This window comes from Corvus kubaryi, unplaced genomic scaffold (assembly GCF_017639235.1).
Source record: "Corvus kubaryi isolate FWS band 111438036 unplaced genomic scaffold, C.kubaryi_AGA036_p1.0 37308, whole genome shotgun sequence".
Classification (NCBI taxonomy): Eukaryota; Metazoa; Chordata; class Aves; order Passeriformes; family Corvidae; genus Corvus; species Corvus kubaryi.
The window spans coordinates 1,712,021-1,734,105 of NW_024581096.1; the positions used below are offsets into that span (position 1 = coordinate 1,712,021).

Sequence of the window (22,085 nt, forward strand, 5' to 3'; positions counted from 1 at the left end):
CAGAAGACACACGCTCCTACTAAGATAAAGTTACTATTTAACCTCTTGAGAACCAGAAGTGGGGATACACATCTACAGATTGGAAAGCACTTCAGTGATAAAGCACATTGCCTACTGAGCATTTGACATGTAAGGGAAATGAGCTTCATCCCTTCAGCAGCACTTTCACACTAATTGCTATTGTTTATCTTCTTCCTTCAGACAAATAGGACAGTTGCAAAATATTTGCAATAAATGCCTTATTTTAAACAATGCAACATAAATTTGCATCTTGTCTTTATGGGAATCAATGCAATTAACAGGAAAAGTGGTCTTACTCCTTTTCCCTTCTCAGTTTTTAAAAAATGCCAGAGGCAATATTATATAACTGTCACATTTTCTATACAAGAAATATAAAAACTTAGCAATTAATATTCTGTCCTGCCTTTTGTTTGGACATAAATAGTCAGTAATGCTTAAGCAGTTAATGCACTCAACTTAAGGAAAAAAGAAAAAAACTTCAAAAAAATTAAAGCCATTATTTAGGGCAAAATGTGGGTGTTTGAAAACTATGCCCTTTACTGGTTAGGAGACTGAATATGAACACTTAAGTGGAAGCCATTCAACCTCAAAACTACGTCTGTTCCCACAAGACCTCTGGCAACACCATCAGTGTCCCACATTTGAGCATGCACACATTGACTGCAGCTCAGAAATTCAGTATGCAAACAAAAGACACTCCTCTCTTTACTGAGACCCACATTCTCCTTCCCTCCCACTGACAGCTGACCAAAATTTTTTTAATTAATCATAATTAAGCATCTAGAAGCACTACTTTCCCAGGGGAAGGTGAAAAAAAAAAAAAAAAATCCATTCACTGTGCCCATTCAGCTGTTGGTCTCTGTCGAGCCTGCGGCAGAGGGCATCAATTAATGCCAGCTATGGCAGCTTTCATGAAGCGGGTGCTTGTTCTGTAGCAACCAGACGTCTGCAAAGTTATGCTAAAATGTAAGCGACCAAACACTCTACAGTCATAATGTTAAGAGACCACTACACATATACCTGCAGCCAGCAAAGTGGCATTCCCCACAGTCATATGGAGCAGTAACAAATTAGAATCTGTCTGTACTGGAGTTCCCAAGCACAGCTATATCCCTTCAGCAGCAAAACAACACATAATGGTTATAAAAAATGGCTATGTCTGATCTAGCTTTTTTCCACATTAAAACTGAGCTTATGTAACAGATATAGCTACTGATCATTATTTTTTATTTAACAAAGTTTAATGAGAAATTTAACAGAAAAAAAATTAAGTATGTGCTGGCATATATCTGACACCATTTACAAATGTACATTGATCTTTTTTCTCCCCACAAATTTTTATTAGATATACAGAATCCACACTTAAGAGTCAGCTGTGTATCTAAACTGGTATAGTCACATAAGCATATCTTCCTTCTAAACACAAAGTTACACCACAGGATAAAAGTCTTTTACTGGTTCAGCATTTCCCCAGAAGGAAATAAAAACGAATCATGAGAATACAAAGTGCCTTTTTCAACTGCAATTGTGTACTTAGAAAGCTGTGTCAGCTACATTAACTTGATACTATGGCTCAAATTATCACCCCTGTATAAAACCCAGCATGCAGACTAAGTCTAGGAGCAAACTTCAGCTCCACATGGCAATACACCTACTGAGGAAGGCAACCTATTACACACGCAGATCATCACACCGCAAAGTCACAGTGAGGTAATTGCAAACATCTGAATAATCTCTAGTGAAGCAATTCAAACATCTCCGGGCATAGTCATGAGTGGGGATGACAACACAAGGCCTCTGACATCCACTCACTATATATATATTTTTTTTTTTTTTTTTATGGTAATACTTAATCATCAAGCACCACACAAGCCAGGGAAGATGATTTATGTGTTTCAGTGTGCTGCCACAGACCTGCACTATATATACATGCACATTTATAGTATTAAAAATAGAATGGCACGGTACTGAAAAAAAGTTTCAGTGGCATATGCTTCATGTTTCAAGTGACTCAGTGAGGTCAGAAACAAATTATCCAGGCCACTGCAAATAAAGTACTGATAAAGCATTCATGTTATGTCATCAAACATCCCTTCCTTCTGACATGCTATGCCACTTTAGTAATCCAAGTCTCTGAATCACAAACACTGTTCAACTTCAGAACCCCTTTAGCCGGTCCAAGATATGTTTTCTGCAGATCAAAACACCATAGTGCTGGATCATACAGGCTCTGAGAAGAAACAATGCATGACCCAGGGAAAGGCAAATCCTTCTCTGCAATGGTATACTTCAAGCTCCCTCCCACAGCTGCTGACCCACCATGACTAGAACACAGTATGACTTTAAATTTATTCACATGGTTACGCCTAATGAAAATCCACTGAGTGAAACTGGAAAATTAGTAGCATCCTTCTAGCAAAACCAGTACACATTCAGCAGTACAAGTTTCCAAGCAGAGCTGTAATGAAGTGAAACATACTTCCATGAATTAATCTGGCCCACAAAATCAACTTACAGTATGTCTTTACCAAGATTTCTTACTGTGAGTACAGTTTTACAAAGAACAGTAGAATTTCCACAATCAAGTAAAAATTATTTCTCATCTACATCTCTCCTAACCACTTCAGTGGTCAATAACACCTTATTCTCTCCTGAAAATCCAAAAACACAGAAACAAGACCCCAAAAAAAAATTAAAATTACCTTGTATACTTCATATACTTTCTATACCAGACTTAAATCTATGTATCTATACATATCCTACAAGAATACAGGGAAAAGGCTAGGTTCATCTTAAACACAGTACAGATTATACAAGCAATTTATGAAAAAAATCTTTCGCATGTACTTTGCCCTGTAAGAACACTCATACCAGTAAAGGACTATTTTACCACCAAAGTAATGTACTAATTGCTCACAAATAGAAGTAGGTCACAGAAGATTCATGAAAGCAATTGCCAGTGACTCAGTGTAGAAGGAAGAAGAAAAGAAAGAAAATGAAGCAAGGATATGATTTATAGTGTGTAAATAGGTATGAGCTAACAGTGTGAGGAGGAACAATTTCACAATGAAGATTTGTTTAATTCACCCTGATGTGTCGAGAATGAAGTATTACATAAAATGACTAGTAAAGCAACATCCACCATAGAGACAAAAAAGCAAGCAGTGGTAATTACAGTAAACATTCTAATTCTGAACACATCAGTTAACTTACTGTCCACAGCCACGACAGCCCACAGCCCTTGTGACACAACAGCAGCAATAGCTCAGTGTCAGATCTAGCAGTGCTGCTGGCACTAACAAGAACCACCTGAGATGCTACAGGAAATACTGCTTGTCAAACCACGCAACACAAGACAGTTAACATCTGTTTTTTAACTTAACTGATTAAACAATATCTGCTTCAATACAAGGAGAACTGCCAACAAATTTAAAGGAGAGGAAACCAAAGTGCGTACATTGCTGTCAAGCTTTAAATTGTATAATGTAGTACATGCTGTCTTCAAGATCCATCTTCTGGATTCATACAGTGACTCAAATACTCCAAGTTTTCAGTGTTTGAGGGTAAGGGTTTATTATTGTTGGGTTTGGTTTTTTGCTTTGTGGTCTGACAGTTTTTCTTAAAAGTTCATGTTTCAAGCCCTATTTTGGCAATGGAGAGATTTAAGATGAGCAGTAAGTATCTAAAAACAGACAAAATTAACTTCTGCTAAAGTCAATTGCAAAATTAACTTCTTTATACAGCAGTAATTAATTCCAAATAAAAAGGAACACTAGCTTGGATGCATACGAAGTCGAACAGTCCAATCCAGTGCACAATCTTTCTTCTTTATACATCAATCTTTTCAAGAATTTTAGTATCCATAGTTAAAAATATCTCAAGGTTTCATAATCCTCCAAGAACAGATCTGTCTTTTGGCTGTCTATTGGCTTTCAAACTTCTGCTAAAACTCCACATTGAAGCAGCAATGTCTAGGACTGCAGCAGTATGACAGAGGGAGAAGTAAACTGGAATGGGAAATTTGTCTCAAAGTTGTCAATGAGGAGAGCTGAAATCCTCCTACAAAAGGTGATTTTATATTAAGTCTTGCTATTCATAAGCAGTTCATTACACAAAAGCTGTTAACTTGAACAAGAACCCTGAAACTTACATGAAAAAACTTGAAAAAAAAAATCACACATGCTTCAATGGGTACATTAAAAAAATAAAAATGGGATCCATAATGACCAAATCTACATCACATCACATTTCACAAATTCTCTAAGACATATTACTATGCTGACAAGTAACTGTTACATGGACCAAGCAAAAATCAAAGAGTTTTCACACATTCTGTAAGCTGTACTGCCACGAGGTTAGTGTCATCATTACTATTCTAAGATTCACATCCATGATTTTACCACAGAAAACCGTCTTGCAGATTACCTGTCATCTCAATCAGCATGGCTGAAGAGAACAGAAAGCTGAATCTACAGTTTAGGATAAATTCAGTATTTTTCATAAAGGAATACCCTGTTCCACCAGAAACGTGCTTTGGCGTAACTTCCACACACTGTCTGACATAATGGAGACAGGTTCAAGTAGAACTACAACACTTGGCATTTTGTGATCTTCTGACCCTCTCAGGAGTAAGGAAGAATGCACTGAGAGGTTGAACACTAATTCCTTATTTCCTGTTTTTTGTAAAAGAGAAGCCCCAAACCTCTAATTTGGTTCAGTGATTGAATCAAACATTAGATTTTCTATTAGCATAAGCTCTAGCTCAGCTTTTCAAATAATCATTAGAAATTACCTAAGACTACATTCAGCTTGAAAACCAAATATAGGTGTACCTCTGAAACACAAATTATTGTCAGCAAAAGCCATTTTCTCAAATGTCTTAAGTATTAACGAATCAATACATTTGTTGGTATTATCCTTTCTTCAAATCATAACCACAAAAATCACGACTTTGAAGATATGAATTTAGTGATAAAGCATAAACATGAGACAATTTTAACATATCATATGCTTTTTAATCATCTCCCTTCTATAAATCCGTAACTAAACATTAAACCAAAATGATTTTTCAATCCTTCAAAAGCCTTGAGAAAGTCTGTGCAGGTAGGTAATAGTAACATACAGTTCAGGAGGGCTAGACAACTAGTTGAATGTATGTATGGGTGTGTAACCAATTAAAAAGTGACTGATCATTTTCTCAACCCAGCTCACAGAGCTCTGACTTGTTTTTATGGGGATATATAATCTCTTGCCTCACTGTGACTAGCATAAATTTAGCTGATACAGAAAAACAATGACAACGGAATATTAAAAAATGACGAATTAAAAAACCAAACCCAAGATTCTAACCGGCAAACTGGCATACAACAATTTGGTGAAAAACAAATGCAATCTCATAATCTCTTCCTTCCAAAGTGCTTCATTAGGTTCCACAGAACCACGGAGAGTACTTATTGAGTGACGCAGATTCTTTTTTTCTTCGTGTTTTATAGAGAAATATCATATTTCACACTCCTAATTTTTCTTTATTTTTTTCTTTTTTTCCAATAAAGAAACCCAAACACAAGAATAGCAGCTTCACACCTATTTAACATAGGAAAGGTACAGTATCATTCTGCAAAAATCGTCTGAACTCCCAAGAGTTTCTGTAAGACTGAAGCTGGACTAACATTACATTACTGATAGTTCTAAATTTGGTATTACATCTTAGCTACTGAAGCATTTCCCATTCAGAGCTCTAAAAAGAAGTTATAGTAATAATAATACCAGAAAATAATATTCTGCTTTTAAATTCTGACTACTCAGTATGTTATACCAGCCTTATTTTTGAAACAGATAACATAGTCACTCTCTCCAAAGGGCAAATTCTGATCTTCCTATTCACTAATGTCTCCCAGCACACTTTACCACAAGTAAAAAAGTAGAAACATGTCATTCACCAGTGTTGGAGACAGGAATCATGCTGCAATGTGATACAAAGCTACACGTCACATCCTTTACCAGCCTAGCGTTAATAGCCCAAATGCCTGCAGCCACACTGCCTCACGCTGCGATTTTTTCACATCTTGGGCTATACAGCAACTGGGCTAACTAGCTGCTGCAGGAAATGATGATCACCTCCGAGTCAGAGCTAAGCACACACCCTAGCACGGTGCTGCAGGGCACAGTGCTGTTTTGCAGATGAATCTGCGCTGACAATCACATGAGGTCATTAGAGATCATTGCTTTGAGTAAGCTAAATGCAGTCAAGCGCACACTTGTGAAGAAACTTACTGAACATTCTGAAACCAAATCAACTGAATGTCTTCAGTCCTGAGTTGCTCTTCAAGATCTCAACAAGATTAAAGAAAAAGTCCAATTATTTAGACAGCATATTTGTGTTAAGCAAACCCCTGATTACCTTAAACTTTTGTCCACCAATGCTGATTTAAAAGCAACTTTTTCTTTTGATGGAATCAAACAAAAAACCTTCCCAAACTGATAAAAGTAAGTCTGTAACACACTATGTATGTACAATCCACCAATCAAGAGAACTTAGCATCTCTGACAATAAAGTGTGATGAGGATGATTTCAGATTAAATTTAGCAATGCACAGCTATCAAATCATGGGTCAAGCAAGTATAAAAAGTAGGTAAATTATACTGATAATCTTGTTAAAAGGTTACCACCACTGATGATGCAAAGAGAAGCATGGAAGTTCACTCTATTTGTTAAGGCAAACAAGTGGTGTGTGGCCACAGTAAAGATTAGAAGTCAATTTTTCACATTCAAGCAACTACATCACACCCTCACGACACATATAAATATTTTAAATTTTAGAAAGTACTCAGTATAGTTCAATACGGTCATTTTATAAATTCAGTGTGCTAGCAGAAGGGAAGGAAAAAAACCAATAAGCCTTAAGCATAGAGACTACTGCCTTGCAGTGTTACAGGAAGGTACTTTCCAGCTTTGTTCAAACACATCAAATCAATTGAAATTAATCATACATTATGTTTGAAATCTCACATGCTTGAAAACCTTGGAAACCACTAAACTCACCAACTACAGTAACATTATAGCACATTTTCTATTCCACAATTAACATGCAGCAAATGTGTGAAAAAAATGATCTGCAGTTTTGTTTTCTACAGATCTTTTATTTTCTACAAGGACATATGAAAACAGAAGATTGTAGGTGCACCAAAGTATGTCCCTATAGCCATGTGGTTATTACTCACAGACAAAAAAAATCAACTATGCTACTACAGGTAGAAATAATGGTGCTTTTTGGTTGAAAAGTCTTTGGAATAAATGATTATGTGCTGCAGATGCTTTTACTCAAGATTTTACCTAAAAATAGTAACTGGATTTTTCTCTTTGTTCTCCAACACTGTACAATGATTTCAGACTGCAGCCTTCCTCCTTTAGGCTGCAATTGACTGAATTTTCAGAAACTCTGAAAAAATAGACAGCTTTGTCCCAAGACTTCTAAAAGAGAAGTATTTTGAGAGAAAATCTGTCATAACTGAGGAAACCCCACATTTTTGACTTTCAAGAACAAAACCACTTGGGTCCATCATGCAACAGAGCCCAGTGGAGAGAAGCATTATTACTTCTTATATATGCAGTTGTGCTAAGAGTCCTCATTGTTCTCCACAGGAACACAACAAATGACAGCCTCCACTCCAAAGAGCTTACACAAGCCCAAAAATCCAGGCCCAACACATAGACAAGACAAACATCTCCAACAGGTTAGAATAGGGTGTGGATGAGGTGACAGAAAAGGGTGTGCTACAATTTTTGGCCATCAGGAAGAGTAATCAACTCACTACTCATCCGGCCCATTAGCCCATTAGCTAATTTAAGGTTTCTATTTGCATCACAGCAGAAGGATGCCTGAAGAAGTGATGTTCATAAAATGTTCATAAAGCATAAAACCACCATTTCTGCAGCCTTTGTTTTTGTTTGGAAAATGCCTTAGGTCTTACGAACACCATAGTCAGAGGGTTTGAGAAAAAGGAAAAAATGTGACACTGGTAAAAAACTATTTTAGTACCCTCATAGTCGCAGTCAAGACACAAAGACAGGAATAAATTCACATTCTACATGAGTCTCCTTTGTTCTCTACCTTTTTTATGAGGCAACAGTAGCTCTTACTTTTGACAGGACGTAGAAGAATACATTGCCTAATAAAGGTAGAAGCTAGTAAATTAATAGTTGTTGTTAACATAAAAAAAGGCAATTAAAAAGCAAATGCCTTAAAAGCAAAAATCTGATACTGCACGTCTTATCCTAAGAACATGAAGCACCACATTCCTTCCACATCATATTGTAATGAATTGTCTTTTAACTACTTGTACTTCAAGTCCTATACTCACTTGTCTTCACTTATCTTTAATAGGTGTATTGATAATATTTTCTGCCTTTGCCCTAAGCATGGTTAATGTCAAGTGAAATCATCAACTCATGCTTTATGAGTTTTAGATTTACAGAATCTTGGTATCTATTACAAAAGTGGTTTTATAAAAGAATACAAATTTTGTAGGAAAATAACCCTACAGCACAAACTGTTCAGGTGAAATGTCTATAAATGTATGAAAACTATTTCTATTGTTGCTTTTGGTTGTGCAGCATTATGTGCATTCCTGCTGTCACTTCAAAGAGGCCACTATGTAATACAGCACAATGAGCCAGTTCTCAAACTCCAATCCTTCCTCTAACATTAAAAATGCCTGTAACTAAAAAATGGGATTTTTTTCATACTATCTTTTCCATGAAATTGGGCAACACACTTTCATAATTCTGTATCTTCTGGTCCATGCGTGCTTAATATACCTATTAAAAAAAGAGCTTAAACTGTAACTTCAAATCATCTGAAACTTGGCAGATACTCTTATTCTACAGGCATATGCTACCCCCATACTAAAACAATGTCCAGCAACAAGTCATTGCATTAGGGTGCTGGATTTCTAACACGCACTGGGTGTTCCCGCCACATGTCCCTGTCCATACTGCTTGTGCTTTACTTCATTCCTGTATTTTTTTTTTTTTTGCAATGATCTAGCTGATTTACCTACAAGATAAACCTGAGAGCAGCTCTACAAATAACTTAAGAGTCTCCATCAACACGACCAATGGCACGCTTTTGCCTCCCACTGCACTACAGTCTTCCAACATCACCTCAGCAGGACACATTCCTTCATACAACTCCCACACCCTTCCATCTTTTCAGACAGTCTGTCACACCTAAGAGAGAAAAGCAGCACACAGCTTCCTCCCACCAAGTCCTTATACACATCCTACACTCCCACAGGGACCCGGGCCAAGCACTCCCACCACACAAAGAGGCCATGCTGTCAGCTCATCAGCCAGCTTCCTGGGGCAGGTGTCTTTTAGAGAACACAATGCTATTGTTCCCTCAGTATGACTTGAAGGGAAAATTAATTTTTCCATACCAACTGAGGCAGAAAATGCCGACAGTCTTTTGGACCTCTCTTTAGATTGTTTTCTTCTATCATCATCCATGTGGTGGCCCTTGTACTGATTTAGGCAGCCACAGTCACAAAGAACATACTGAACACTTTCTGTGTTTATAAAGAGACTGGCCCAATGTCTCTGAGGCTGTTACTAAGGCTAGTGTGAGAGATAATAGCATCAGCAATAAATTAGCAGTGGTAAAACACAGCTCACTTAAGGAGCAACGAGAAACAAAATAAAGTTGCCCTGAACAGTGTCAAATTTTTCAGATTTTGCTAACTCATCAGTGATTAAACAAACATGTCACATTGTCTGGGAGGGCCAAACTACTAAACCTCTAACACTGTTACTCTGTGTCTTGCTTCCTGTAGAGTGTCAGAAGGTGATCCTACTGGTTTCTTCTTGCCTTATAATTTATGAATCAGAAGAAGGAAACATATGATCGCTAAAAGGTATTAATTTGTAGATAATGCTGAATGTTTAGGTCTGACCCACACAAACAATTATATATTTTAAAAAGTAACCTAGTATATTCATATACACAAGTATGTTTTGTATTTCCTTTACAGAAAAAAAGGGAAAAAAAGAGAAAAAAATCCTGCTCTTCTAAGATTTGAAGAAGACACAGAAGAAATAATGTGAAGATACAATTTTCAAACTTAAAAAAAAACAAAAAACAACCAAAAAAACCCCAAACCAAACAGGAAGAAGTTTCATTTTTCTGTTTTGAAATTTTTCCCACAGATCGAAATCAAAGCCTTACAAAAGATGATAATATTTTGACATTTGACAAGACAGAATAACACATCTGAGACACAACCAAGCAGTAAGGAAAAACTAGGCAGAAGTGTATTTCCCAACAGAGCTGTTCTCCAGTTACTCATAGGTCACAGATGGGGAGCAAACGCCTCCAAACACAACAGTTCAATCATCCAAACACGGCAGAAAGGCCAGGGATGAAACCAAATCACCCAGCCTCAGGTAAGAAAAAAATATACAATGCAAACTTCCTTTAAAAAAGTGTTATATATTTTCTCTGTTTGTTATGTGGGTAATGCAAAAGGAAGATGCTGTGGTAGGACGAGATGGTTCAGGGAACTGACATAATCATCCGTTTGCGTGGGGTGTTCGTAGACAAGGTGAACAGAGTATATTGGACTTGTCTGACTGCTTTTCCTTCACCTATTACAGCACTTATGGAAATTCCCTTGACATACCCATGTGTAAGAATGAGCTAAACAGGCCTAGAGTCACTGAAAAGGCTAATCTATAAAACAAACATACACAATCTACTTTTTATAAGTTAACTCCAAGAGGGTTAACAGTATTAATACAAAGGATATTTGTTAATGACAACTTCTCACTGAACAGCACTCTCTGATGAAAGAGATACTAATCAAACATCCTCCTTCCAGTTTCCCAAAAAGGGAACCAAATAAAGCCATGTATAGATTTACATTATGAAAACCATCCTGAAGACAAATTCTGGTAAACACCAAGACAGCTGTTGAGAGAAATATGTCTGATTTATCCTTATCATCAGTATATAACTTCTGTGTCATCAAGGACTGGATTGTTTGGTTCATGTCAGAACTATGCAGAATCTGTAAAGGTATCTTTATCAACTGAAAATTCTAATCACCATTTTTGCTTTTTCTCAGTCAGCACGGACTGCAATCAACAGGGAACACCCACGACGCAAGGCAGAACTTCACTCTGGATGGTTAGGTTCATTGATATTAACCAAAACACTGTTTTATTAAATGACATATCTGTTACAAATTTTTCTGTCAAGAGAATAACCACGGAATCTACATATTATGGAGATCCACGTCCTGTGATTGAATCACAACACTTTCTCTTCTACAATCCTCCTGTGAAACTTTCATCTCTCATACTCCATTTGCTCTCCAAACTCCCTTTGGGGCCAGCTTCCCTCACTGTTGTTTAGCTATCCATAGTGCAAAAGATGCTTCATGGAGCCACTGATAAGCCATCTCTGGGAGGCATTGATAGCATCTCTAGTCAAAATATCACGACTTGGCAGGAAGAAGGTCCTGGCTTCCAGTTACACAAACCTCTCTGTGTGCATGAGGCACACCTATAAGTTCTCATTCCATTAGACTTCAGCTTGAGTTTGAAGAGGGAGGTTTCAGGGTTAAAGTACATACTTCGAAAATACAGTATTCTTAGGACTACCTTCCTTTTGTTTTCCATTGTTGAGGTTTCTGTATACTTTTACTTAGGAACACCTTTCCAGAACATTCTAGAATCTCATCTAATAAGTGATAATAACAGTAGCTCCAAAAGGATTTTAAGAGAAGGAAGAACGTAAATTAGAAGCCAATTCATTATACTCAGATTTATTAAAGGAAGTTCACGTAGTTCAAACCACTATACCCATCTTCCCTATAAGAACTTCAGGGCTTATAATTCATGCTTAGAAACATCATATTTAAGTGTATTTCAAAAACAAAGTAAACACTTCTTACAGAAATCCGTATCTGATTAATAGCTTTAATGAAACAAGTAATTACCATATAAACTCCTCTCTTCCAAGGATGCATGAAAAAAAAACCACCAACAAACCAAACAAAAAATGCAGTGCGTTTTTTTCACATATCAAATCTATCTCCTGTGAGAAGTGGGACTCTGTTCATAAGCCTATGACAAGTTTCATGCAGGATGGGGGCCCAGCAACCCAGAGAGGGAAGACTGACAAGGCACTGTTCCCAAATGCATGCAAGAAAGCAACCAGGGAAAAGAAGTCTATCTACTACTTCCTCAGTTACGCATATCCTGAATGCCTCTTAAAACAATCACAGGTGACAAGTACCAACATTCAAACAAAGTAACTTTCAATTTATTAGCTCTCTTAAGGTGAGCTCCAGACCAAACTAATATCCACAGATTACCTCAAAAAACAAAAAAAACCCACCCAAAACAAAAAACACCACCAACAAACAAACCAACCAAACAAAAAACCCCAAACCAAAAACTAACAAAATGCACACATATAAAGCCATTTCCTTACCTGCAAGGAGTGCCTCATTTTACATAATTTTCAACTTTTTTTTGAGGGGAGAAAACAAAATTCACAGTGGGTAGCCTTTTAAATTTTTTTCTTTGATGCATTATTTTAAACACAGGCTAAAGGCAAATGATAGAGATCAAAAGCTTTAAAATTTCACAATGACCATAGTTGGTGAAATTGCAAAAGTTCAAAGGAAAAGTATCCTCTGAAAGGTTCTCAAGAGAAAATCCAGGAGCCATCACTGAATGTGACACAGCCTGTTGAATAAGGCTGAATCAAAGATATGTGAATTTTCTGATTCTCCTCAAATATGCATATTTCCTGGTGCCATTCCAGCGTTTCTCCAAACAAATCTAGTTCCTACTAAACTTCTTCTAATGACATGTAACATGACAGCCCGATCTAGGTCTACAGCCTATAGATAATGTGACAATATACACAGAACTACTGCATGCAACAATCAGTTTTACAAAATTTTCAGTGTGGTCCATTTAATAAACTTCATTTCAAATGTCCAACTTAAATCAGTTAGCAGTATCTTCACATTCTAAACACAGTGGCTCAAAATATTGAGTGATTTAATGTCCATAACTTACAAAATCATTACCATTCCTGCACTACGACATATAACAAATTCATAGAATCACAGAATGGGTAAAGACCACAGTGGGTCATCTGGTCCAACCTCCCTGCTCAGGCAGGGTCATCCTACAGCACATGGCACAGGATTGTGTCCAGGCAGTCCTTGAACATCTCCTGTGAGGGAAACTCCACAACCTCTCTGGTCAATCTGTTCCAGTGCACGGTCACCTGCACAGTGAAGTTCTTCCTCATGTTCAGGCAGAACTTCCTGGGCATCAGCTTCTGCCCATTACCTCTTGTCCTACTGCTCAGCACCTCTGAGAAGAGCCTGGTCCATCCCCTTGAAACCTACCCTTTAGATACTTATACACATTAATGAGGTCCCCTCTCAGTTGTATCTCTTTGAGGCTGAACAGGCCCAGCTCCCTCGGCCTTTCCTCATAAGAGATGCTCCAGACCCCTCATCACCTTTGTAGCCTCCACTGGACCCGCTCAGGAGTTCCAAGTCTCTCTTGTCCTGAGGAGCCCAGAACTGGACACAGCTCTCCAGGTGAGGCCTCACCAGGGCTGAGTACAGGGGCAGGATCGCCTTCCATGACCTGCTGGCAATGCCATTCCTAATGCCCCCCAGGATACCATTGGCCTCCTTGGCCACCAGGACACTCTGCTGGCTCATGGACAGCTTGGTGTCCACCAGGACCCGCAGGTCCTTCGCTGCAGAGCTGCCCCCCAGCAGGTCAGCCCCAGCCTGTGCTGGTGCCTGGGCTTGTTCCTCCCCAGGTGCAGGACCTGGCATTTGCCTTTGCTGAATTTCAGTTGGCTCCTCTCTGCCCCAATTCATCAGAAATCTCCCCTGAAATCCACTTTTCTGACCATTTCCAGCTTTGACGAAGAGCTACTAGAGGCAAGCCCATCAATCGGTATGTGCAGCCACACAAGTTGGTACACAGCTTATCACTGACAAGTTTGAAGCTCTCTGAAAAGAGGTGCATCAGAAGAGGCAACTATTAATCAGTGCATGGGTGAGCTCCTGTGTGATTAAAAAAACATTTGAGAAGGATGAGCCAAAGACTAATACAGCAAGAACTGTAATGACTGCAGAACATCAGTAGCAGATGTAAGCAAAATACAACAGACTGAATTTCTGTGCGCTGAGCCTAGACCACGTCCCAACAACCACAGCTCATGAAGGGATGTCTGAGCTACTGTCCTTTAAATTCTCTATGTAAGAAAAACAAAGATTGTCTCCTAATGTGTCACAGCAGACATTAACCATGACAGTGGGAAAAAAAAAAACAATTACAGCTTCTTTCAGCATGTTCCGGCATTTACCTATGGTTTTTTTTATTTTGCTCATGTTTCAGCTTTCCTCAGGCTTTCTACAGTAAGATCCTTTGGTGACTTCCTAACGATCTTGACATAATTCTAAAAGAATAACATTTTATCAGAGTGAAAACAAAGCAAAAAATAGGAACATGACCAGATGAATCCCTGCCAGTCTGGCTGAAGCTAAAAAACAATGTTGGCTCATTCAGACTGTAAGTAGAACTTGAAATACATTAATTACCTGAAGAAAAAGATTGGTCAATTAAACAAACCAGAATAAAAACAACACATTCAATTTGACAGTGAGACTGTAAAACTATCCCCCAAACACACAGCCTTTATTGTGAATGAAAGGAAATACAACTACCAAGATACATTAACACTCCACTAGGTAGTAGAGAAAGCAATGGGATCATTAGTCCAGCAGATTAACTTCTAACAAAACATATTCAATGACAGTGTGTTTGGAAGCACAGATAGTCTGCACAAATGTACTTCTTAATCCCCCCAGTTTTAGGGATAACAATCTTCTTTGAACTTACTCAACATCTGTTAGAATAACAGCTCATCTCTCTTGCATGTAGGAACTAAGGTGAATGAAGAGAGTTGAAAGTAAAGAAATGGTGAAGCTCTTCAAATTACCACACTCCCAAACATACATTAAAAACAATACAAATGCATCAAAAAGAAACACTTTGTTAAAAAAGTCTGAACTGATGGTTACTGTTATGTAACAGGAGTAAAATAACTCAATTGGAACACATCTTCAGCCGACATCAACATAATTAAACACTTTTGTGGCTGTTTTTATGTAAGTGTGGTTGGTTTTCTTGTATTATCAACAGGACCACTTTTAACACCTGTTATTAAATAAAACAATCCATTTATAATATAGTTACTTATAGTATACTGTGTTGACAAAGTTAAAAAGAAAGGTCTACATAAAAACCAACAGCAAAAGTTTACATTCTCATTTTAACATCACTGTACCTATTCAAACTACCAAACTAGGGACATTCAAAAAACCTGCTTTTCCAGGAAGCATGCTGTCCCAAAACTAATACAACTACAACAAAGTTTGACTACTCTGATCTCTTTCCAATAAAAATGATAACTTTCAGCTGTTTTTAAGGTTTCAGAAAGGTTATGAACTGTCAGAACACATACTTGATGATGGATGAATATTTTAATCTCATATCATGAAAGACTCACTAATACTTCAGTGACTGTACACAAATAAAATGAAGTTTCAACACTAATCATCTATGAGTCTACTTTGGCTCAGAGGCAACTGGGCAAGCATTCATGAATTTCACACCTTTGGGAAAAAAAATCCCACTCTGACTCAAAGGAAGAACAATTGTACTAACATTGTTTAAGTGCAACTACCATAAAGAAGCAAGAGAAGAGGACACCCACAAAAATGATCACTGGTTTGTTGGTTTTATAAAAGATATGCAGACAAAATCAGACACAAAGAGTGAAAATGTCAGAGAGAACCAAACAAGTATCATAAAACAAAGCAGAAAGTAGTGATTTTTCCATGTAAAAAGAAGTGTATCTGCACACATTTATCCATTTGTCAATCTACACAGCAATTTCTATAAATAGATGTCTACACATAGACCCTCCCACTCTCACTCTAGTTCTCTTTATGGTGGCACACATATTTCTTCAGTGTAAGAGCACATGGTATAATCCATGGCATTTACAGTCTCAGGGATTTTGAATAACAAATGCCTCCAATTTATAATTGAAGATAGTTTTTCCACCTGCCAGTCCTGAAAACCTACTCCAAGACCTGAAAGTCAGGCTGTGATATTTCTTATTCAGGTATCACTTCCCAAAGAGCTGCTGCAACTAACGGCTAAGCCTACTGTTGAAAAGCTGCTCCTGAAGGAGGCTATCTCTTCACTGTTTACTTCTTAGAACCTCAAAGAGAGATAAATGATTACATCAAATAAATCTGTACAAAGAAACAAAATTCATTCAGTACTAGCAGACAAGTTTCATCCCAAGTATCAAGAAAGTAGGGTAGCGCTTACAGAAACAATAGGGTCTAGCAGGCCACAATAATCTGGTAGCATAGGTAAAAATAACTGAACAGCCAAAAGGAACATAACTGAGAGGCAAAATTCCCAACCAAACCATAGAATTACTGCTCTTAAATTGACAAGCAGTCCCAAAGCCAACTGTGGATACAACCAGAAAAAAAGGCTTCTTCAGAAGTTTTCATGAAGCACCTAGGCATGCACCAGGCTAGACAAGTTTCATAGGCAGTCTAACTATTAAGAAAAAACCTCTCTTGAATCAGTGGACCCAAAACTTTCACTTAAGCCCAGCAGGAGATTCAGATGACAGGAACTAGACTCCCTTCAAGTCCTACTCGGTAACCTACTCTTTAGGCATCTAAAATGCCTGGGAAGCTGCAAGACATGAGCGGCGACCAGCAGCACTCTTAGAAAGAAAGGGAAGGCATCCTGTGGCAAGTTAAGCAAAGTAAGCAGCTATGCTTCCAGTCTTCACATGCAGCTACAGCTACAGCTGACTGAGCCTGTGAAGACAGTGCAGGAGAGCTACAGCATAGAACACATAAACCCAGCTAGTACCTTAATTAATCCAAACCCATTTCTACAGCAGAGCTAGGAGAATCTGCGCTGTCCATGCTGGGTTTTATTTTTCTGACAGTTTTATTGCTCTGTAAGTTTCATACCTTACATTAGTAAATGAATTACAAGTATAGGGGGGCAGAGGGCAGGTCCACCTTTAAGAAGAGAGCTGAACAAGTGTGTGGACAGCGTTTCCCAAGACACATCAACACAGCAGATTCTGAGTTCCCACCACTCAGAAGATAAAACTAACCTGACAACAGAGGGTTATCTGGGCCCATTAAGAGTAAGTAAGCAGCCTTGAAATCCCACTGCCAGTTTTTTCATTTCACAGTGCTGTGACACACTGATTTGGCTACACAGAGGGAACTAAATACTGAATATCTCTATAATACATGAAACATAACTGCATATATGGCATGTACTATTCACTGATATACCATACACGTGATACACTGAGACAATATTCAATGCTGCTTTAAAAAGTCTTTCAAATATTTCAACAAACCCAGTATTGCATTAAATATGTTTGAAAAGCAGGACAGCATCCAAATATATAAAACAAAGAAACCAGTGGTACACATTTATTTCAAGCTTCCTGTGAAAACTATGAAGTCTCTCTCCTCCTCAACCTGCCACACAGCCATACATTTATAAAAGTCTTCACACAGTTACAAACCCAATATGAGTAAGAACAGTGAAGACAACTTAAAAAACCCCAACATGTCTCAGCAGAAAAATGTGTAAGGTGTATTTGGATTCTCAGTTAGTGCTGTGTAAGAACAAAAAATTATTTACAAGAGAGGGATAATAATTTTAATATAACTCAGCATTTTCAGCTACCCAAAGTAGGAGACACAAAGAACAGATATTTACTGAAGAGACAGTTTTTTCATTGATGTAGAACAGGCCATTTGTTTTTCCTATTTTAAACTTTCTGCCATTAAACAGATAGTCATTTTCTTCCTTTTGAAAAAAAAATCAGACCATAAATGCCTCAGGCTTAAGAAAAACCAACTTTGCTAAGCCTCTATCCTGCTTGCTTTGTGCCAGCTTTTTAGCCAGAAGAAGAAACATTTTCGCACGTCCTCCAAAGATAACACATAAGCCAGTACTCAAGGTAGTTTCACAGTCAGAAGCATATCATAATTTACCACCACACCTGGTACGTCTCAAAATGGCATACGAGGTACTAGTGTACAAAGTTACAAACTTCTATACATTTTTTCTTTTCCTTGTGATAGGGACATATACTTATCCAAAAGGACCACCACAGCACAAAAAATGACCATGATGTGAAAGCTTGTCAGTCTTTTGCCATGATGGCACAACCCTTTAACTTTTACTCAGCATTTACTATTTCCAAGCCTTTTTTCCCCCCTTCTGACAATAATGAAAATGCTACAAAAATAAAAAAGGCCATTCCTGTACTAACAAATGTCAGGCTAGCCTGTTTAAAAAAAGTACTTATGCAAACCTGTCCCTTTAAGAACACCGAACAAAGCAGGCTATCTTGAGTTGCCCATATAAAGAATATCTGCTCCCAGTAAAAGGTCGAACACTTGAGAGTGAATACTGAAAGTGTCTTTAAGGGGGGAAAAAAGGAGGATGCTGGAAGGGCTGGACAAAACAAAACATAAATGGAGGTAGAGTAATATGCAGCGTCTGGTTTAAAAAAACCACCACCAACGGCCTCGCAAGGAGAGGCTCTCACCGCTGGCAGCTCCAGACCAGGAGAAGTCAGGAGGCCGCGGGTCCCGACGCCTTCCCAGGGCCCTTCTGCCGGGGAGCAGGAAAATCCAGCGCCCGCTCCCGCGCACCTGGAGCGGCCGGCCGGCCTTACCTCTGAGTCCGCCGGAGCCGGCTGCCTCGCCGCAGGTGGGGCAGCGTGAAGTTGGAAAGGAGCGTCCAAAAACTGGGATCCGACATATCCATTTCTCCGCGTTGGAAAGCTTAAAAACTCAGTGCCATAGTACGACGAGTAAGAGGAGGAAGGGACAGCAACCCTGAGAGAGAGAGAGAGGGGGGGAAGCCAACCAGCCTCCGAAGGGGCGGAAGGAGAGCAGAAACAGGAGCAACTCGCCCCAACAGAAACTTTTCCGTGCGGCTGCTCCGCGGGTGCCGCCCCGCCCCGGCCATTGGCGGCCGCGCAGAGGCCGCTCCGCCCGCCCGCCCAGCGCGGGTCAGAGCCCCCGCCCGTGGCCCGCGGCTCAGCCGGCGCCCGGCACAGCCCCCGCGGGCCGGAGCCGCCCGTCGGATGCGCTCGGACCTGCTGGGAACTGTAAGCTAAAGACGGACCAGTACGCTCGCTGCAGTGCACAGTGTACGTGTGTCACTGCCGTGGCTTCTGCCTCTCCCGGGAGAACTGACGGTACAGGTACTTAATTACCGCTTGTCACACTGGCTACCTGCCACTCCAGACATCAGGCGTTTGCCACGGAAAGCTGGGACACCTGCCTCCCTCCATTGCCAGCTACCTCTTTTGAGAAAGCTACCCTGAAGCACAGGTTGGCAAAAGAAGGGTACAGAAAGGCTCTGAGTACCTTTCCTACTCATAACAATGACCTAATCCCTCAGGTACTTCGACTCATTTCCTCCATTTCCTCCTTCCAGCTTTCTTCCTTTGCTTTCCGCTTTACCCTTCCCCAGCTGCCTCCCAGCTCAGCTGGTTTGCTTTCTTGACTCCCACCACCCAACGTTCCACCTTCACTCCTCGTTTTAGCCTCATTGCTGACTACTGTCCTCAGTCTTTTTATACTTAATTCCAGCACCACTCTCCAGCTCTCTCCTCTCTCCCTCTGCAGCTGTCTAGACTAGCATTTTTCCTCACATCTCTGCAGTATGCAAATAAATGTGTTTCTAAAATTACTACTCTACTACCTCGTCATTCTGTAATGTCTTAACTCCAGCTGCTGAAAGCAATGATGGTCAGGTATAGAAAGACATAGTGTGGATTCAGAAACTAGGAGGTTTCTTTTAATGTACTTAAAAATTTCCATTTTGTTTATCTGAGGGTCACAGAGCAGAGCGGGAAGGGTTCATATGACACTTGGGATGAGACAGCACTCATTAGACAGCTCTCACTCTAGGTTAGCACCAAAGGCCTTACTATAAATCCCCAGCAGACACCATTTACTGACATGCCACAGTAAATGTCAGTTTAACATTGATCAAACATAAAAGAATCATCAAACACTTATAAGACATCTTAATTTTAGAAGAGACCATTTCCATGTAAGAAGGTAAAACAGCCTCATCTAGGTCTCAGGTCAGATTTTCTTGAACAAGGAAGGCTGAAATAGCTGCAGAAGCTGGTATGTGGGCTGTTGTCCATTTGTGCCCCACAGGAGGGCACTTCCCAGCATGACTGCTCTTTTTATACCTCTCCATTAAGACTGAGTATTCACCTCTACTGCAGCCAGTAAAAGAAAAATTCTCATCCATTTATTTTCACTTTGAGGCATGCCTGAGCATACTGAGCATGAAGTTTTAAAGGTTCAAATGAGGGCAAGCATGGCTGACAACACTCCTTTCTTAAAACTGTTTAAGAAGGAAATTCTCAAAGATCTACAAAACTACCAAGAAACACCTCCCCCACAAACTCCGTAACTTCATCATCTCTGCTACATACACAAGTTTTTGCCTGTAATCAGCGTGTTTGGAGACAGAACAGTACACAATCCTGAAACCAGGGAATTACACATAACTGATACTGAACAGCACTAGCTAAGTATTAAAACAAAGTCTTCCACCTATCACACAGGAGAAGTTTCAGTGTCCTCACGGCCCTGCAAGTTCTCCCCTGGCCTTATTACTCTACCTAAGCGGCAGTTAAGAGTTACAAAAGCAGTTCATTTTCTATAATTCAGTCAAGCACATCATTTGTGGGGTGATCATGTAACATGGAGGTCAAACTTCATTTCACATTAAGGCAAAAAATTACCAGTCTTTTCTGTTTCAAGCCCAGGACAGTAACTGAACTCATGATTTCTTTGTGAAAATCTCTACCACTTCATCAAAATGATGTGAAGCCTCCAATTCTGAAATAGACCCTAAAAGCTTTTAAAAATTAAGCAAGACTAGCCTATCATAATGTTGGCAAAGACCCACCAGAAAAAAAGATGATTGCTGCATGAAAGTTGACAAATTCTGGTGGAAGAAAAGTTTAACCCTTCTGTGTACAACCAGATGAGATTACAACAGCCGATACACTGATTTCATTATCTGAAAAGCTGGATTTTTGCAAAAGCAGAAAGGATAAAAAATAGGATAAAAGAAAGGATAAATTCTAGGCAACTGTTTCTGTCCACATATATAGCAACAGAGGATATCATAATGTCATGGTTTTAGGAATGGTGTTCCCCAATTTAGTACTCCTGCTGAGACTCTACAAAGCATATCACGCTCACTTCCCTCTCCCCCTCCGCCTCCATGCCCCTTCAGCAGGATGGAGAAGAGAATAGAAGACACAAAGCATAAAGATCACAGGTTCAGGTAATAATAACTTACTGGAAACAAGATTAAAAAAAGAACAGTAACAGCAACAATTCTCACACCCCCGAGAATACCTGACTACTTCCTCCACCATGCTACCCGACCTAAAAGAGAGCCTTTTCCCCCATCCCCAGAAAGTCACATGAGATGGCATAGAATAACCTCCACGTCCTAGCCATGCCCCCTTCTGGCTACTGCAAAATTTAACCCTGGCCAGAACCAGGACACGTAATAACAATCAATGGTGAACACTGTTCACTTCGAACAGTGGTTTGATGGTCAAATCCCTTGCAATTCTGTCTCTAGATCCTGCACAGACTATTCACAAGCAATAGCTCCCCAAATTCCATGACCTGTAGATCCAAACATAACTTCACCTTGGCTTTCTGTGCACAATTACAAATACACACAGTCCTGCTAATCAGTCATGCTGTTTGTAGCATGGGCTTGAAAGCAAGGAGACTCGAATAATTATTTTTCTGAAGTGCTTGCTGGACATACACATATTAAGGCACTACAGAGACTTTGACAAAGGCATGAAAATGAAGGGGGTAGCTCT

The 22,085-nt window shown here is 39.3% G+C and overlaps 1 protein-coding gene across 9 annotated transcripts in view; it reads right to left on the reverse strand.

Moving 5' to 3' along the window:
- The window catches only part of MAST4 (microtubule associated serine/threonine kinase family member 4), a 287,435-nt gene that overhangs the window by 88,083 nt on the left and 177,267 nt on the right, over positions 1–22,085 (reverse strand). For 2 of the 9 annotated variants that reach the window (XM_042028217.1, XM_042028216.1), the window contains exon 1: positions 18,876–19,139. The exons of the other annotated variants lie outside the window; for them this stretch is intronic. In XM_042028217.1, the coding sequence (XP_041884151.1) occupies positions 18,876–18,967 (92 nt within the window). In that variant the 5' untranslated portion in view covers positions 18,968–19,139. Of the gene's footprint in view, positions 1–18,875; positions 19,140–22,085 lie in introns of those variants that run through there. 9 annotated transcript variants of the gene reach the window in all.